The sequence below is a fragment of the Leopardus geoffroyi genome, chromosome B4, assembly GCF_018350155.1.
Source record: "Leopardus geoffroyi isolate Oge1 chromosome B4, O.geoffroyi_Oge1_pat1.0, whole genome shotgun sequence".
Taxonomy (NCBI): domain Eukaryota; kingdom Metazoa; phylum Chordata; class Mammalia; order Carnivora; family Felidae; genus Leopardus; species Leopardus geoffroyi.
This window is the reverse complement of record NC_059341.1, coordinates 29,462,893-29,480,820: the sequence shown is the minus strand read 5'-3', so window position 1 is coordinate 29,480,820 and position 17,928 is coordinate 29,462,893. Positions and strand designations below refer to the sequence as shown.

The following is a 17,928-nucleotide window of genomic DNA, read 5'->3' as shown; positions in this document are numbered from 1 at the left end:
GCAACCCAGAAGAGAGCCCTCACCCCACCATGTTGACACCCTGATCTTGAACTTCCAGACCCAAGAACTGAGAAACAAATTTCTGTTTTTTATAAACTACCCATTCCCTGATATTTTGTTAAAGCAGTCCAAATGGAATAAAACACAACCCAAATGAACTAAAACACTAACTTAAAAACTTCAAATATTAACTATATAATGGGATTATAATAATTTTAAATACACAAATAAATATACTGTTAAATATACTGTTCCATATAAAATAAAATGTTAAGTATGGTAGGCAGAATTCTAATATGGCCACCATGATCTCCATCCTTGTGGTTATGCTTTGAATAATCCACTCCTTTTGACTATGGGTGGGACCTGTGACTTGTTTCTAGCCAATAGAATATAGCAAAGTGATGAGATACCACTCCTTTTATTAGACTGCATTATATAGCTAACATGACAAGATATCATTCTCATGATCATGTTACATTATATAAGACTGTCAGCAAAATAGAGAAACCGGCCTTGAGGAAAAAGCAAGCTGCCTATGGAAAGGTCTCATGGCTGAGTGCCTCAGTCCTAGGAAGGAAATGAAGTTCGCCACATCCAGTTGAGCTTGGAAGAGTAACTCAACTTACAGAATAGAATAGACCCTAGCCATTACCTTGATTGCAGTTTAGTGAGACCTTGAGCATAAGACACAGCTAAGCCTGCTCAGCCTCCTAACCCATTCAAACTGTGAGATAATACAAGTTATTTTAATAACTGAAAAATTTATGGTAACTTGTTATGCAGGAATAGAAAACAAATACCATAAAGTTGAACATTTTATATTAAACATCTCAAGTGGCCCTCTCATTTTCTTCCCAAATTTATGTTACTTGATTCTTGAACTATTCACATACACTTGTGGGACACAACTCCAGCCACTCATTAAAATGAGTGGTGTGATCCTCTGACAGTTATTATAAAAAATTAAAAAAAAGTGAACTTCCAGCAAAAAAAAAAAAGTATTCCAAAGCCAAGATGAAATAAAGGTTACTTACCTTTCATTCGATCACATAAAAAAGAGTGGACTCTATAAGTCACAATTACTGAAGAGCTTTTTCTTATTTGATTCTTACACCTCATATACCTTTTTAAGATAAATAGATACCATTTTACCCATTTTAGTAATCAAAAATATAAAGCTCAAGTAGATTAAATGAACTTCCATTGTCACAGAACTAGTAAATCACTGTTATGACTCTCAAGATGACCTTCTTTCCTCCATGATATTGTCTATAATTGAATAAACCATGGTAATTTTCATAACCTTGACTTGACAGTAAACATGTCTGGATTTACCATTTTATTTTCTGAAAAAAACTTACTGAGAAAGTCAACCAACAAGAAATATCTTAGAAATAACGTTAATACAAACATACACACAAATGTACACATAAACACATATATCCCCATGTTCACATACATACTAATGTTATCTACATATATAATTATCAGAGTGACTATTAATTAAATTTAGACGCATGGAGTATGTGTGTTACCTGAACTTGAAGCAAATCTTCTTTTACTTTAAGCTCTTTTACTAGAAACTTCTTCCTGTTATTAAAAAAGGTTTTTAAATTTATCATATTTTAAATTGCATGACTACTTTGCTTTCTTATTAGTACTTAAACCATTTTTAAAGAAATAAAATTTCTCAAAACAATCATATTTTTAAGAGACATAAAATCCATATAAGTGATAAGTAATTGAATAACATTTCTCAAGCTAACTTCTCATTGGTATGATTAAAATATGCAAGGGAGATGAGGCAAGGATTGTCAAAGTACACTGGTCATTTTTTCCCCTCTGGTCATCTTTTCTTAAGTTTTTATTTAAAGTCCAGTTAGTTGGGGCACCTGGGTGGCTCAGTCGGTTAAGCAGCTGACTTCAGGTCAACAGGATCTCACGGTTAGTGGGTCCAAGCCCCGCATGGGAATCTCCTGACAGCTCAGACCTTGGAGCTTGCTTTGGGTTCTATGTTTCCCTCTCTCCCTCCCCCTCCCCTGCTTACATTCTGTCTCTCTCTCTCACATATAAATTAACATTAAAATTTTTTTTAATACATAAAGTCCAGTTAGTTATCATAGAGTTATATTAGTTTCAGATGTACAATACAGTGATTCAATACTTCCATATAACACCCAGTGCTCTTCACAAGTGTACTCCTTAATCCCCATCATTTATTTAACCCATCCCTCCACCCACTTCCCCTCTGGTAACCACCAGTTTGTTCTCAATAGTTAAGAGTCTGTTTCTTGCTTTGCCAACAACACAAGAAACAACACATGTTGGCAAGGATGTGGAGAAAGGGGAACACTCTTGCACTGTTGATGGGAATGCAAACTGGTACAGCCATTCTGGAAAACATTATAATGGTCCCTCAAAAAGTTAAAAATAGAACTACCCTATGATCTAGCGATGGCATTACTAGGTATTTACAACGAGAGTACAAAAATACTAATCCAAAGGGATACATGGATTATCTACAATAGCTAAATTATAGAAACAGCCCGAGTGTCCATCAACTGATGAGTGGATAAAGATGATGTGATACCCCACCACCACCACATACACACATACACACACACTGGAATAATACCCAGCCATTAAAAACAATGAAATCTTTGGGAATACAAGCTGGTGCAGCCACTCTAGAAAATAATATGGAGGTTCCTCAAAAAATTGAAAATAGAACTACCCTACAACCCAGCAATTGCACTACTAGGTATTTATCCAGGGGATACCGGTATGCTGTTATAGAAGGGACACATGCACCCCAATGATTATAGCATCACTATCAACAACAGCCAAAGTATGGAAAGAGCCCAAATGTCCATCGATGGATGAATGGATAAAGAAGATGTGGTGTGTGTGTGTGTGTGTGTGTGTGTGTGTGTGTGTATATATATATATATAATGGAGTATTACTTGGCAACCAAAAAGAATGAAATCTTGCCATTTGCAACTATGTGGATGGAACTGGAGGATATTATGCTAAGTGAAGTTAGTCAGAGAAGGACAAAAATCATACGACTTCACTCATATGAGGACTTTAAGAGACAAAACAGATGAACATAAGGGAAGGGAAACAAAAATAATATAAAAACAGGGAGGGGGGCAAAGCATAAGAGACTTATAAATATGCAGAACAAACAGAAGGATACTAGAGGGGGTGTGGGAGGAGCGTTGGGCATTAAGGTAAGGGGCATTAAAGAATCTACTCCTGAAATCATTATTGCACTATATGCTAACTAATTTGGATGTAAAGTTTAAAAAATAATATTAAGTATTAGGTTCAAAAAAAAACTGATAGTGGCACCAGGAGATAACCAGAAAACTAGAGGTTATAACCAGAAAACTAGAGGATCAAACATCTCAGAGGAATACAGCAGGGAGAGAGCTCAATCTATAACATGACACCTGTTTTCAATGCCATGATATTAGACAAGTACCTGTACATTTAGATGCAATCAAAGAAGGATGGAGGTAGGGCTGGGGAAATCTTAAATTGATGGGATTTAAATTAGAAACAACCAGGAAAATCTTGAAACATATCCATTTCAAATCTTGTAATGTCTAATTCTATGGAATTAGCTAGATTAGATTTTTTGGAGGTTACAAATAGAAACAAAGAGGTTATAATTTTGTATTCATGAGTCAGAGGATTGGAAATGCTATATCTTTGTTCCCACAACTTTTTCTAAATAGACTCAACATGTTGATTTTCCACGAGAAGTTAGCTTTAGGGGCTGGCTAGCCTGGACCATAACTGCAACCTGACAATTGCCTTTGGGAAATTATTTTTTTTAATGTTTATTTTTTTTTTCAACGTTTATTTATTTTTTGGGGGGACAGAGAGAGACAGAGCATGAACGGGGGAGGGGCAGAGAGAGAGGGAGACACAGAATCGGAAACAGGCTCCAGGCTCTGAGCCATCAGCCCAGAGCCTGACGCGGGGCTCGAACTCACGGACCGCGAGATCATGACCTGGCTGAAGTCGGACGCTTAACCGACTGCGCCACCCAGGCGCCCCTAATGTTTATTTATTTTTGAGAGAGAGAGAGAGTGTGAGCAGGGGAGGGGATGAGAGAGAGAGGGAGACAAAAGATCCAAAGCAGGCTCTGTGCTGACAGCGGGGCTCAAATTCACAAAGTAGTTTGAGACCATGACTTGAGCTGAAGTTGATTGCCTAACCGACTGAGCCACCCAGGCACCCTGCCTTTTGGTAATTTAAACCGGACCTCAGAGCATCAAGAGGGGATTTTTCCTTTTTCATATGGGTCCTCCTTTATCCAGAAGTTAGTCATTAAAATCATGGCAATGTTCTATTGTTTAAGAAGATAAAAAAACTGATATTTTGGTAACTAATATATCCCAGCACCTACAGCAGTGCTTCCACAAAACAAGCTCTCAATAAATCTATGTTGAATAAATTTAAAAAAAAAGGAATGAAATCTTGCCATTTGCAACAATGTGGGTGGAGCTTAGTATTATGCTAAGTGAACTAAGCCATTCAGAGAAAGACAAGTACCATATGATTTTACTCATATGTGGAATTAAAGAAACAAAACAAATGAGCAAAAGAAAAAAAAGAAAGTAGTCATCTTTTCCTCTCTGAGACAAAGGTCAAGGCTACTTATCCAATGAATTTCTTTTCAGAATTTATAGAACTCTATAAAGATTGAATTCACAGTTTCTTTTTAAAATTATGTATTTATATTAGGGGTTTTTAAATGTTTATTTATTTTTGAGAGAGAAAGAGAGACAGAGCATGAGTGAGGGAGGGGCAGAGAGAGAGGGAGATACCAAATATGAAGCAGGCTCCAGGCTCTCAGTTGTCAACACAGAATTCGATGCAGGGCTCAAACTCATGAACCGTGAGATCATGACCTGAGCGGAAGTGGGACACTTAACCAACTGAGCCACCCAGGCACCCCGTATTAGGGTTTGACTAAAGCAAATTCAAAATGCAAAAAAAAATTATATTACTAAAGAGATATTCACTTAAAAAGGCCACTTTACAATAATCCACATGCATAAAAAATAGATCATTCCTTTCACAAAATAAGTATAATAAAAAAAAAAAAAAAAAGAATAGCCCAGACTGAGGAGTTAATATACAAATCACAAATCACTAGCTAAACCATCAAGGAAATAATGTAAATCCTCTGTCCCTAAAGTGATTTAATTCTGTTTACTTATTCCTGACTATTTAGTTCATTCTCCTAACCTACCTTTAATTCTTTGTTCTTCCTTTCCCAGCCCTCTTCCTCCATCATATCCTGGTCTGCTTATAAAACTATGGTATTATGTAGTGTTACATTTTTTAGAAACCTGTTAAAAGTTATGTTTATATGACCTCAAATTGTTTGTATAAAATGAAAATGTAAATTAACAAGGAAAAAATATAAACATGTAGCTTTATATCTTACTCTTCTGTATCCTCAGATTTTCTTTTGTCTTTTTTCTTCTCCATTTTTATAGTTTTCTTTGTTCGATCATATGTAGACTTTGCTTTCTGTGTAATTTTATATAAGCCAGAAACAAACAGTTAATGAGACAATAATTAGAGGGAAGTAAAAGATAATATGCATTACTAACATTTCCATTTTACTTTGAGAATCACTATACTATGTTTCAAGAAAAATTATCTAAAAAGAAGCACAACAAAATTAAGGATACAATCAGAATGCTTGTTATGGTACTCTACTGAATGTAAGTTGTATATAAGTTAATACATATCAAAAGAAGTAAATTCCCCTGACAAATTACAGCCAGGTCTTCTCTAATATATACATATCTTCCTGAAAATCATCTATGAAAACTCATGCACTAAAAACTGCAGGATATATGAGAAAAATGAGGTAAGGTGCCCAGCATGCAACAAACATTGTGAATGATACATTTTTTAAAAATAGAAACCTAATAAAAACAGTTCCATTTTACAAAGTTAGATGATTTGAGAAACACATAGTATGAGATATATAGTTCTTTATTTTGAGAAAGACATGAGGTGTGTTTGTGGAAGTGATCATCGAATAGGTTGCAAATTGTTATCGTGTAGTTTGGGAAGAAGGATTATCTGAAATCACATAAAAAGTTGTAGTGACAGATGTGGACTGGTGTGGTACACTACAAACATGGTGAACGAATACAGTGTGCAGAGTCTGCTTTCTCCTTTTACCTAGTACTTTTAGCAGATGAATTTGTGCATAAACACATGTAAAATTCATATTATGTTCAAATTGTTTGTGTTAGAACAAATTTGCATTTCAAAACAAATATTACAGCAGAATAACCACATATTTTAAAGTATTATTGAATGACTATGTAGTACTAGATTATTTTATACAAGAAAGTTGAGAAAAAAATTAACAATTAGATTACTGAAATTTGTAGATGAGCTTAATAATAGAGACCTATTAAGGCATTAGGTGTTTATTTCCTGTTTTATACAACAACTCCCAAAAGATACAACTTCACTATAGTGGCAAAGTTCTCACAAGTTAAACACAAAGTGTAATAATCCTCATAAAATATGAAAAAACCAGTATAATAATGAATTGCAATGGAATTCTTAAGGTCTCCAGGTAACTTTCTAGTTTAAATATGAGTTTTGGGATGTATTTCTTATACAGAAAAATCTAATATACATTGGCCATCAAAAATACCTTAAAAATGAAAGGAAAAAAGACTAAAAGTAATGAACAGATCATCAGTTAGTTGTGAGAAAATTTCAAGTGGACAAATATACTTGTAATTTCAGTACATAATGGAGAGAAGAAGTGAGCAAAGAAAATAAATATTTGAAGAAACAATGGACAAATTTTACTTTCAAATTTGACAAAACTTTATGCTCACAAACCCACAAAAAATATAAGGAAAACTAGTTCTAAGACATATGATAATAAAATTATAAGCATTGATGAGGATAAAATCTTAAAAGCAGAGGAGGAAAATAGATTATATATAAAATAAAGTGGACAGCAGACTTTACACAAACACTGCAAGCCAGAAGATAAAAAAGAAACTCTTTAAAGTACTAGAAGAAAAGAACCAGCCAACCTAGAATTCTTTGTCCAGAGAAAATATGTTTTAAAACTGAATACAAAAGAAAAAAGTTTTTTCAGAAATCAAAAAGTTGAAAGAATGAATCAGCTGCAGACCTGAACAACAATAACAAAAATTATGAAGAATCCTTTAAGCACAAGAAAAATGACACTAGACAGAAATAAGGAAATATACAAATTAAAGACCAACATAAATGATAATAAAATGAGTAAATAAATATAAAGACTGTTTTCCTTATTATTTAAATCTCTTTTAAAGGTAATAGTTTACAGCTAAACTAATAACAATGTGTTGCGCAGCTTATACCATAGGTAGTAAAATGTATGAAAATAGTGGTACTCAGGCTGGAAAAGGACAAACACATTATCTTAAGGTTCTTAAGTACAGTCTTAAAGGTTCTTAAGTAAAGTTTTAAAACAAGACTGTAAACGCTTTACTATAAAGCAAGCAATTGAGCAGCAAATTAAAAAGTAATAAAGATTTTGTTACCTGGAAGTGTGGTGCTATTGTAACATATAACTAAAAACGTAGAAGTGGTTTCAGAATTGGGAAGTAGGCAGAGGCTGAAAGAATTTTATAGAGCATGAAAAAAATATTTAGCAAATTATGAAAAGAAGAAAAATATTTTAACCTGATAAACAATATTGAAAGAGAAAGAAAGAGCAGGCTGAATGATCATAGAAACAAGAATATTTCCTTTTAAAATCAGGAACAAATGAAAAATACCTACTCTCATCATGTCTATTCAATATCATTCTAGAGGTCTTTGCCAGTTTAGCCAGGCAAGAAAAAGAAATAGTATTACAATTGGAAAGCAAGAAAATTTAGGCTATTATTAGTCACATATACTTTGGATACAAAATTAAGTAAACAAAATTTATTACACTTCTCTAATGACAGTTTAAAAATATTTTTTAAAAGATAGCAATTAAAATAGCATAAAAATCTGAAACATTTATACTTTATACAGCAAGGCTGTCATTCAGAATAAAAGGAGAGATAAAGATTTTCCAAGACAAGCAAAAACTAAAGGAGTTTTGTGAACGCTAAACCAGCTCTACATGAAATGCTAAAAGGGACTCTTTGAGTAGGAAAGAGAGACCAAAAGCAACAAAGACTAGAAAGGAACAGAGACAATCTATAGGAACACTGACTTTACAGGTAATACAATGGCACTAAATTCATACCTACCAACAATGACTGAATGCAAATGGACTAACTGCTCCAATCAAAGACATAAGGTATAAGAATGGATACAAAAATAATACCTATCAATATGCTGCTTACAAGAGACTCATTTTAGAACCAAAGACATTTCCAGATTGAAAGTGAGGGTACAGAGAACCATTTTTCTTGCTAATGGATTTCAAAAGAAAGGTGGAGTAGCCATACTTATATCAAACTCAATTTTAAACGAAAGACTGTAATAAGAGATGAAGAAGGGCACTACATTATAATAAAGGAGTCTATCCAACAAAAAGATATACCAATTTTAAATGTTTATGCTCCCAATTTGAAATCAGCAAAATATATTAGTAAAAAAACACTCAAAGAAACTCATTGATAATAATACAAGAATAGTAGGGGACTTTAACAACACACTTACAACAATAGACAGGTATGTAAGCAGAATACCAACAAGGAAACAATGGCTTTGAATGGCATACTGGACAAGATAGACTTAAAAGATATATTTTAAGACATAAAAGAGTACTTCATCCTAAAGCAGAAGAATACAAATTCTTTTAAAGTGTACACAGAACATTCTCCAGAATTGATCACATACTGGGTCACATATCAGCCCTCAACCAGTAGAAAATATTGAGATCCTACCATGGGTATCTTCAGACTGCACAATGCTATGAAACTTGATATCAACCACAGGAAAAATTTTGGAAAGACCACAAACACATGGAGGTTGAAGAACATTCTAGTAAAGAATGAATGGGCTAACCAGGAAATTAAAGAAGAAATAGGGGTGCCAGGAGGCTCAGTCAGTTAAGCACCCAACTTCAGCTCAGGACATGATCTTATGGTTCATGAGTTTGAGCCCTACATCAGGCTCTCTGCTGTCAGTCAGCACAGAGCCCACTTCAAATATTCTGCCCCATCTCTCTCTGCCCCTCCCCTGCTCCAGCTCACTCACTACCTCCCTATCTATCTCTCTCTCAAATAAAAAAATAAAACATTAAAGAAGAAATTAAAAAATGCATGGAAGCAATGGAAATGAAAACACAACAGTCCAAAACCTCTGGGATGCAGCAAAGGTGGTCATTAACAGGGGAGAAGATAGCAATACAGCTTTTACCCAAAAAGCAAGAAAAGTCTCAAATACACAATCGAACCTTACACCTAAAGGAGCTGGAAAAAGAGCAGCAAATAAAGCCTAAAACAAACAGAAAAAGGTAAATAATAAAGATTAGAGCAGAAATAAATGAAATAGAAATTTAAAAAAAACATTAGAACAGATCAACAAAACTAGGAGCTAGTTCTTTGAAAGAATTAACAAAATCAATAAATCCCTAGGCAGGCTTATTAAAAAGCGAGAGAGAGAGAGAGAGAGGGAGGGGGGGAGAAAGGACCCAAATAAATAAAACCTCAAAAGAAAGAGACATCATGACCAAACACCACAGAAGTACAAACAAGTAAAAGAGATTATGAAAAATTATATGCCAACAAATTAGGCAATCTGGAAGAAAATGGATAAAATTCCTAGAAACATATAAACTACCAAAACTGAAACAGGAAGAAATATAAAATTTGAAAAGACCCATAACAAGCAAAGAAATTGAATTAGTAATCAAAAATCTCCCAATGAACAAGAGTCCAGGGCCAGATGGCTTCCCAGGGGAATTCTATCAAACAGTTAAAGAGTTAATACCTATTTTTCTCAAACTGTTCCAAAAAATAGAAATGGAAGGCAAACTTCCAAACTCATTATATTAGGCAGGCACTACCTTCATTCCAAAACCATGCAAAGACCCCACTGAAAAGGAGAATTACAGGCCAATATCCCTGCAGAACACAGATGCAAAAATTCTCAAAAAGATACTAGTAAATCAAATACAACAGCACATACAAAGCATCATTCACCATGATCAAGTGGGATTTATTCCAGGGCTGCAGGGTTGGTTCAATATTTGTAAATCAATCAACATGATACATCACATTAATAAGAGAAAGGATAAGAACCATATAATCTTCTCAATAGATGCAGAAAAAGCATTTGACAAAATAAAGAATCTATTCTTGATAAAAGCCCTCAAGAAAGTAGGGATAGAAGGAACATACTTCAACATCATAAAGGCCATATATGAAAGACCCACCACTAATATCATCTCAATGGGGAAAAACTGAGAGATTTCCCCCTAAGTTCAGTAACATGACAGGGATGTCCACTCTCAACACTGTTCAACATAGTACTGGATGTCCTTGCCTCATTTTCTTAAAGAAGAAAAGGCATCCGAATTGGCTAGGAAGAAGTCAAACTTCCACTCTTAGCAGATGACATGATACTCTATGCAGAAAACCTGAAAGACTCCACCAAAAAATTGCTAGAACTAATACATGAATTCAGCAAAGTTGCAGGATACAAAATCAATGTACAGAAATCGGTTGCATTTCTGTACACCAGTAATGAAGCAACAGAAACAGAAATCGAGAAATTGATCCCATTTACAATTGCACCAAAACCCATAAGATACCCATTAATAAACCTAAGCAAAGAAGCAAAAGATCTGTACTCTGAAAATTAAGGAACACTTGTGAAAGAAACTGAAGACACAAAGAAATGAAAAACTATTCCATGCTCATGCACTGGAAGAACAAACATTGTTAAAATGTCCATACTATCCAAAGCAATCTACACATTTAATGCAATCCCTATCAAAGTACCACCAACATTTTTCACAGTGCTAAAACAAACAATTCTAAAACTTGTATGGAACCGCAAAAGACCCCAACCATCCAAAGTAATGTTGCAAAGAGAAAAAAAAGAAAAGAAAGAAAGAAAAAGCAAAGTGGGAAGCATCACAATTCCAGACTTAAAGCTGTACTACAAAGCTGTAATCATCAAGACATTATGGTACTGGCACAAAAACAGACACATAGATCAATGGAACAGAATAGAAAACCCACAATGGACCCACAACTGTATGGTCAACTAATCTTTGACAAAGCAGAAAAGAATAATCAATGGGAAAAAAGATAGTCTCTTCAGCAAATGGTGCTGGAAGAATGGACCACTTTCTTACACCATACACAAAAATAAATTGAAAATGGATGAAAGACCTAAATGTGAGACAGGAAACCATTAAAATCCTAGAGGAGAAAACAAATGGTGTTGGGAAAACTGGACAGTGACATGCAGAAGAATGAAACTGGATCACTTTCTTACACTATACACAAAAATTCAAAATGGATGAAAGATCTAAATATGAGAAAGGAAACAAAGTCTTGGAGGAGACACAAGCAGGAACCTCCTTGACCTCACCCGTAGCAAGGTCTTAGTACACACATCACCTGAGACAACAGAAACAAAAACAAAAATAAACTACTGGGCCTTCATCAAGATAAAAAGCTTCTGCACAGTGATGGAGACAATCAACAAAACTAAAAGGCAATTTACAGAATGGAACAAAATATTTGCAAATGACATACCTGATAAAGGCTTAGTAGCCAAAATGTATAAAGAACTTATAAAACTCAATAGCCAAAATAAATAATCCAGTTAAAAAATGGGCAGAAGACATAGACATTTTCCAAAGAAGACATCCAGATGGCCAACAGACACATGAAAAGATGCTCAACATCCCTCATCATCAGGGAAATACAAATCAAAATTACAATGAGGTACCACCTCATATCTGTCAGAATGGCTAAAAATAACAACATAAGAAACAACAGGTGTTGGTGAGGATGCAGAGAAAGGAGAACCCTCTTGCATTGTTGGTGGGAATGCAAACTGGTGCAGCCACTCTGGAAAACAGCATGGAGGTTCCTCAAAAGTTAAAAATAAAACTACCTTATGACCCACTATTTACACTACTAGATATTTATCCAGAGAATACGAAAATAGGAATTCAAAGGGATACATGCACCTCTATCATCAACCAAGAGCCAAATTATGGAAAGAGCCCAAATGTCCACTGACTGATGAATGAATAAGGAAGATATGGAGTGTGTGTGTGTGTGTGTGCATATATATATATATATATATACATATATATACATATACATATGCATACACATATATATACATATATATATACACACACACCCCATATCTATATATAGCATATCTATATGTATATGTATATGTATATCTATATCTAGATAGATATAGATATAGATGATATAGATTAGATATAGATATAGATATAGATATAGATATAGATATATACAGTGCAATATTACTCAGCCATTAAAAAAGAATGAATTCTTGCCATTTGCAACAAGACAGTATTATGCTAAGCAAAATAAGTCAGAGAAAGAAAAATACCATAGGATTTCACTCATATGTGGAACTTAAGAAACAAAACAAAGGATCATGGGTTAAAACAGAGAGAGGAAAACTAAGAAACAGACTCTTAACTATAAAGAACAAACTGATGGTTACCAAAGAGGAGGTGCGTACAGGACAAGTTAAATAGGTGATGAGGACTGAGCGCACTTGTGATCAGCACCAGGTGTTGCATGTAAGGGTTAAAGCACTAAATTGTACAGCTTAACTAATATACTTTATGTTAAATAACTAGAATTTTTAAAAACCTTTAAAAAATAAAATATATTTGAAAAATCTAATTTGTTGATATTTTAACAAATAAATATTTGGCCTAGGAATGTCTTGTGGAATGTTTAAATGTCTGTTTTTCATAGTATCTGGTTTTAATAGCTAATATAGTAATTTAGAAAATAGTGTTATTTTACTTTCACAGCATAGCTATTATCTATAATTAATATCAAAAATGTGTTATAAAACATTTAAATATATCTTTGATGTCTGTCCTACAATAATAAGGCTTTTTAGGTATTCTTCCATTTTCAGACACTAAAATTGAACTAACCTCTGTAGTCTTCAACTTTTGTAGTTCATTTTCCAGCACCAATTTCTCCTCTAATAACACTTGGAAATTACTTTGCATTTCTTTGTATTTCTAAAAACAAAGAATATAATTTTAATAATAATGAAAATCATACAGGGGCACCTGGGTGGCTCAGTAGGTTGAGTGCCAGACTTCAGCTCAGGTCATGATCTCACTGTTCCTGAGTTCGAGCCCCATGTTGGACTCTGTGCTGACAATGCAGAGCCTGCTTTGGACTCTCTGTCTCTCTCTCTCTCCAAATGACAATGACTCTCTCTCCCCCTCCCTCTCAAAAATAAATAAATATTTTTTAAAAAGAAAATCATATGTTTCATCACACAGAAGCTATTTGGGCACTTAATTATTAAAGTAAGAAAGTCTCCATGAACTCATGAAATAATGAACCATTGATATTAATCTGCATAATGAACTACAATTGGGGCTGAAAGAGGAGCTAGAAGTAACAATAAATGGAAATGTAGAAGAACATGGGGTATTATAGTTCAATATTTTAGAAGTGAAGTGTTTTTGAGTGACAATAAGGTCTAGTAAAATAAAAAAAGACAAAGCTTTCCAGCTCACATATACATAGAAATTTCTTGAATAAACTGAGGAAGCACTAAGCCTTTATTGAAGATTATGCATCCTGACAATTTCTAGACTCTACTAATATTTTCACAGGCAGAGTGCAATTTCAAACTGAGAGTACTATACTTACCTCCTCTAACAAACCTTGATCATTCATAGCTCTGAAAAACAAACCAAAAATATCTGTATTATCATTTTATATTCATATTTTTATTTATGTAACATACTTATATATTTTCTTTGAAAAAATTTAAAATAATATAAATAATGTTAGAATACACCTTGACCAATATTCCAAAAATCCAGTGCTCTCTCTAGAGATATTATTAGATTTCTGTGTACCTTTTCAGAACCTGTTCAATACATTTATATAATACTACATATATCTATTTGATTCTATAATTTTTGTTAGTGGGTTGGGTGACTTTTTCATGTAAATTACAGCAATGTATATATTGTCCTAAACTTATTATTTTCACTTCACACAATGTCTGAGATCTATTTATATTGGTAAACATAGATGTATCTCACTCCTTTTAAGTACCACTTCTTATTCCATAGCAGGATTTAGCAAACTTTTTCTATAAAGAGCCAGATAGTAAATATTTTAGACTTTACAGGCCAGATGAACTGTCACCACTGCCCAACTCTGCAAAACCAGGCATAAATGATAGGTAAATGAAAGGACTTGGCTAGATTTGACTCATGGGCTGAAGTTTGCCAAAAACTGTTCCAAGCTATGGGTAAACTATAGATTTTTATTTTGGACAAATGAGTTACTTATTATAATCCAAATTTTTTAAAGCTTTAAGATATAATTAACATACCCTACAATTCACTCATTTAAAGTATACAACTCAATGGTTTTTCATATATTCACCAAGTTGAGCAACTATTACCACTATTTAATTTTAGAACATTTTGATTACCTCAAAAAGAAACCCTGTACCAATTAGCAGTCACTCCCTATTCTTCCCAACACTGTCCCCAAACCTGGCAGGCACTAATCTAATTTCCTATATCTATAGATTTGCCTATTCTGGATATTTCATACAAATAAAATTATATGTGGTCTTTTGAAACTGGTTTATTACACTTACTGTACTGTTTTCAAGATTCATCCATGTTGTAGCATATATCAGTACTATGTTCCTTGGTATTGCCAAATATTATTCCATTGTACACATTTGATTTATCCATAATCCATATAGGCATTTAGATTATTTCCACTTTGGGGCTATTATGAATAATGCTACTATGAACATCCATGTACAAGTTTTTGCTTGTACATATGTTTTCCATCTCTCAGGTATAAACCTAGGAACAGAATTGCTGGGTCATATATTGACATTGTATTTAACATTTTAAGGAACTGACAAACTGGTTTCCATAGCAGACACACCACTTCAATTCCCACCAGCAACGTATAAGGGTCCCAATTTCTCTAAATCCTTGCCAACAATTGTTATTGTCATCTTTTTTTGTTACAGCCATCCTAATCGGTGTGAAGTGGTATATCATTGTAATTTTTATTTGAAATTCCCTAAAGGCTAATGATGTTCAGCATCACTTCATGTGCTTATCGGCCATTAGTATATCTTGCTTCAGAAAATGTCTTTTCAGATTATTTGTCCATTTTTAAATTGTGTTATTTATCTTCTTATTATGCAGGTATAAGAATTCTTTATATACTCTAGATACAAGTTCCTTATCAAATATATGATTTGCGAATAGTTTTCACATTCTAGGTGTTGTCTTTTCATATGCTTAATGTATCATTTGCAGTACAAAGGTTTTTAATTTTATGAAAGTCAACTTATCTATTTTCTTCTCTTTTGTTGGTTGTACTTTTGGTGTTCTATTTAAAAAACCATTACATTACTCAACGTCACAAAGATTTATTCCTGTGTTTCTTCTAAAAGGCTCTTTTGCATATAGATATCCAGTTGCCCAAGTACCAATTATTAAAAAGACTATCCTTTCCACAAATGATATATCCAATAAAGGATTAATATTCAAAATATATAAAGAACTTATACAAGTCAACACCAAAAAATATATAATCTGATTTTAAAATGGGCAAAGTACATGAATGACATTTTTCCAAAGACATAAGCATAGAAAACTGACACATGAAAAGATGTTCAACATCACTAATCATCAGGGAAATGGAAATCAAAACCACGATTAGATATCACCTCACATCTGTTAGAATGGCTAAAATCAAAAACACAAGAAATAACAAGTACTGATGAGGATGTAGAGAAAAAAAAAACCCTTGTGTACTTTTGGTGGAATGCAAGCTGATGTAGCCACTGTGGAAAACAGTATGGAGATTCCTCAAAAAATTAAAAATAGAGCTATCTTACAATCCAGTAATTACACTACTGGGTATTTAACCAAAGAATACACAAATACTAATTTGAATAGTAGATGCACCCCTATATTTATTGCAGCATTATTTACAATAGCCAAACTATGGAAGTAGCAAAGTCTCTACCAATAGATAAATTGATAAAGAAGACATTTGTACATGTACATATACACACATACAGTGGATTATTCAGCCATATAAAGAATGAAATCCTGCCATTTGCAACAACATGGATCTAGAAGGTACAGTGTTAAGTGAAAGTCAAAGACAGATACCATATGATTTTACTCATGTGGAATTTAAGAAACAAAATAAATAAACAAAGGGAAAAAAAGAGAAAGAAACAAACCAAGAAACAAACCCCTAAATATAGAGAATAAACTGGTGGTTACCAGAGAGGAGGTGGGTGGGTAAATGGCTGAAATAAAGGGGATTAAGAGTACCCCGAGTAATGTATAGAATTACTGAATCATTATATTGTACACCTGAAACTAATATAACACTGTATTTTTATTATACTTGAATAAAAAATTAAAATTAAAATATTTTTAAAAGACTATTAAAAAATTAATTGACCATAAATGTAAGGGTTTATTTCTGGACATTCAAGTTTATTCCATTGATGTATGTAGGTATAACTTTATGCCAGTACCACATTGCCTTGATTACTACAGCCCCGTATTAAGTTTTAAAATTAGTTAAATGTGAATCCTTCAACTTTGTTCTTCTTAAGATTTCTTTGGCTCTTCTGGATTCCTTGTATTTCCACATGAATTTTAGGATCAGCTTGTCAGTTCATGCAATAAGAAAGCTGGCATTTTGAAAGAGATTGCATTGAATCTCTAGATCAGTTTGGGGAACACTGCCATTTTAAGATTATTAAGTCTAACAGTCCATGAAAATGGAATGTCTATCCATTTAACTAGGTCTTCTTTAAGTTCTTTCAATGATGTTTTGTAGTTTTCAGTGCACAAGTCTTACACTTCTTTTGTTAAATTCATTCTTGTTGTCTTTGGTGGTATTTTAAATGGATTTTTTTTTTTAATTTCACTTTTGGAATGTTTATCATTAGTGTATTAGATTCCTGGGGCTGCTGTAACAAAGTATCACAATCTGGGTAACTTAAAACTACAAATATTTTATGCTCTCACAGTTCTGGAGACTACAAATCTAAAATTCAGTTCTTAGGGCCATGCTCCTTCTAGAACCTCTAGAGGAGAATCCTTGTTTGCCTCTTTCAGCTCCTAGTAGTGCCTGGTATTCTCCGGATTGTAGTAGCACAAATCCAATCTCTGCCTCCGTAACTTCTTCCCTCTTTCTATACTGTCTTCTCCAATTATTACAAGGATACCAGTCATATTGGATTAAGGGCCCATCCTACCCCAGTATGACCTCATCTTAACTAATTATGTCTACAATGACCTTATTTAAAAATAAGTTCAGGGGCACCCTGGTGGCTCAGTCAGTTGAGCGTCCTACTCTTGGTTTCAGCTCAGGTCATGATCTCACAGTTGGTGAGTTTCAGCTCCACGTCAGGTTCTGTGCTGATAGTGTGGAGCCTGCTTGGGATTCTCTCTCTCCCTCTCTCTGACCCTCCCCTGCTAACTCTCTCTGTCTCTCTCTCAAAACTAAATAAACTTAAAAAATTAATTAATTAGTTAATTAATTAATTCAATATGAGGTGCTGGGAGTTAGAGCTTCAACATAATTTTGGCAGGGGGAGCAATTCAACCCATAACAGTTAGTATATAGAAATACAATTGATTTTTATTT

At 33.7% G+C, this 17,928-nt stretch overlaps 1 protein-coding gene across 4 annotated transcripts in view; it reads right to left on the bottom strand.

The window, feature by feature from the left end:
• The window catches only part of LOC123590305 (coiled-coil domain-containing protein 7-like), a 135,103-nt gene that overhangs the window by 42,620 nt on the left and 74,555 nt on the right, over positions 1-17,928 (bottom strand). For all 4 annotated transcript variants that reach the window (XM_045463314.1, XM_045463313.1, XM_045463316.1 and 1 more), the window contains 4 exons: positions 13,912-13,942; positions 13,176-13,265; positions 5,472-5,557; positions 1,539-1,593 (listed from right to left, as the gene is read on the bottom strand). In XM_045463314.1, the coding sequence (XP_045319270.1) occupies positions 1,539-1,593; positions 5,472-5,557; positions 13,176-13,265; positions 13,912-13,942 (262 nt within the window). The remainder of the gene's footprint in view (positions 1-1,538; positions 1,594-5,471; positions 5,558-13,175; positions 13,266-13,911; positions 13,943-17,928) is intronic.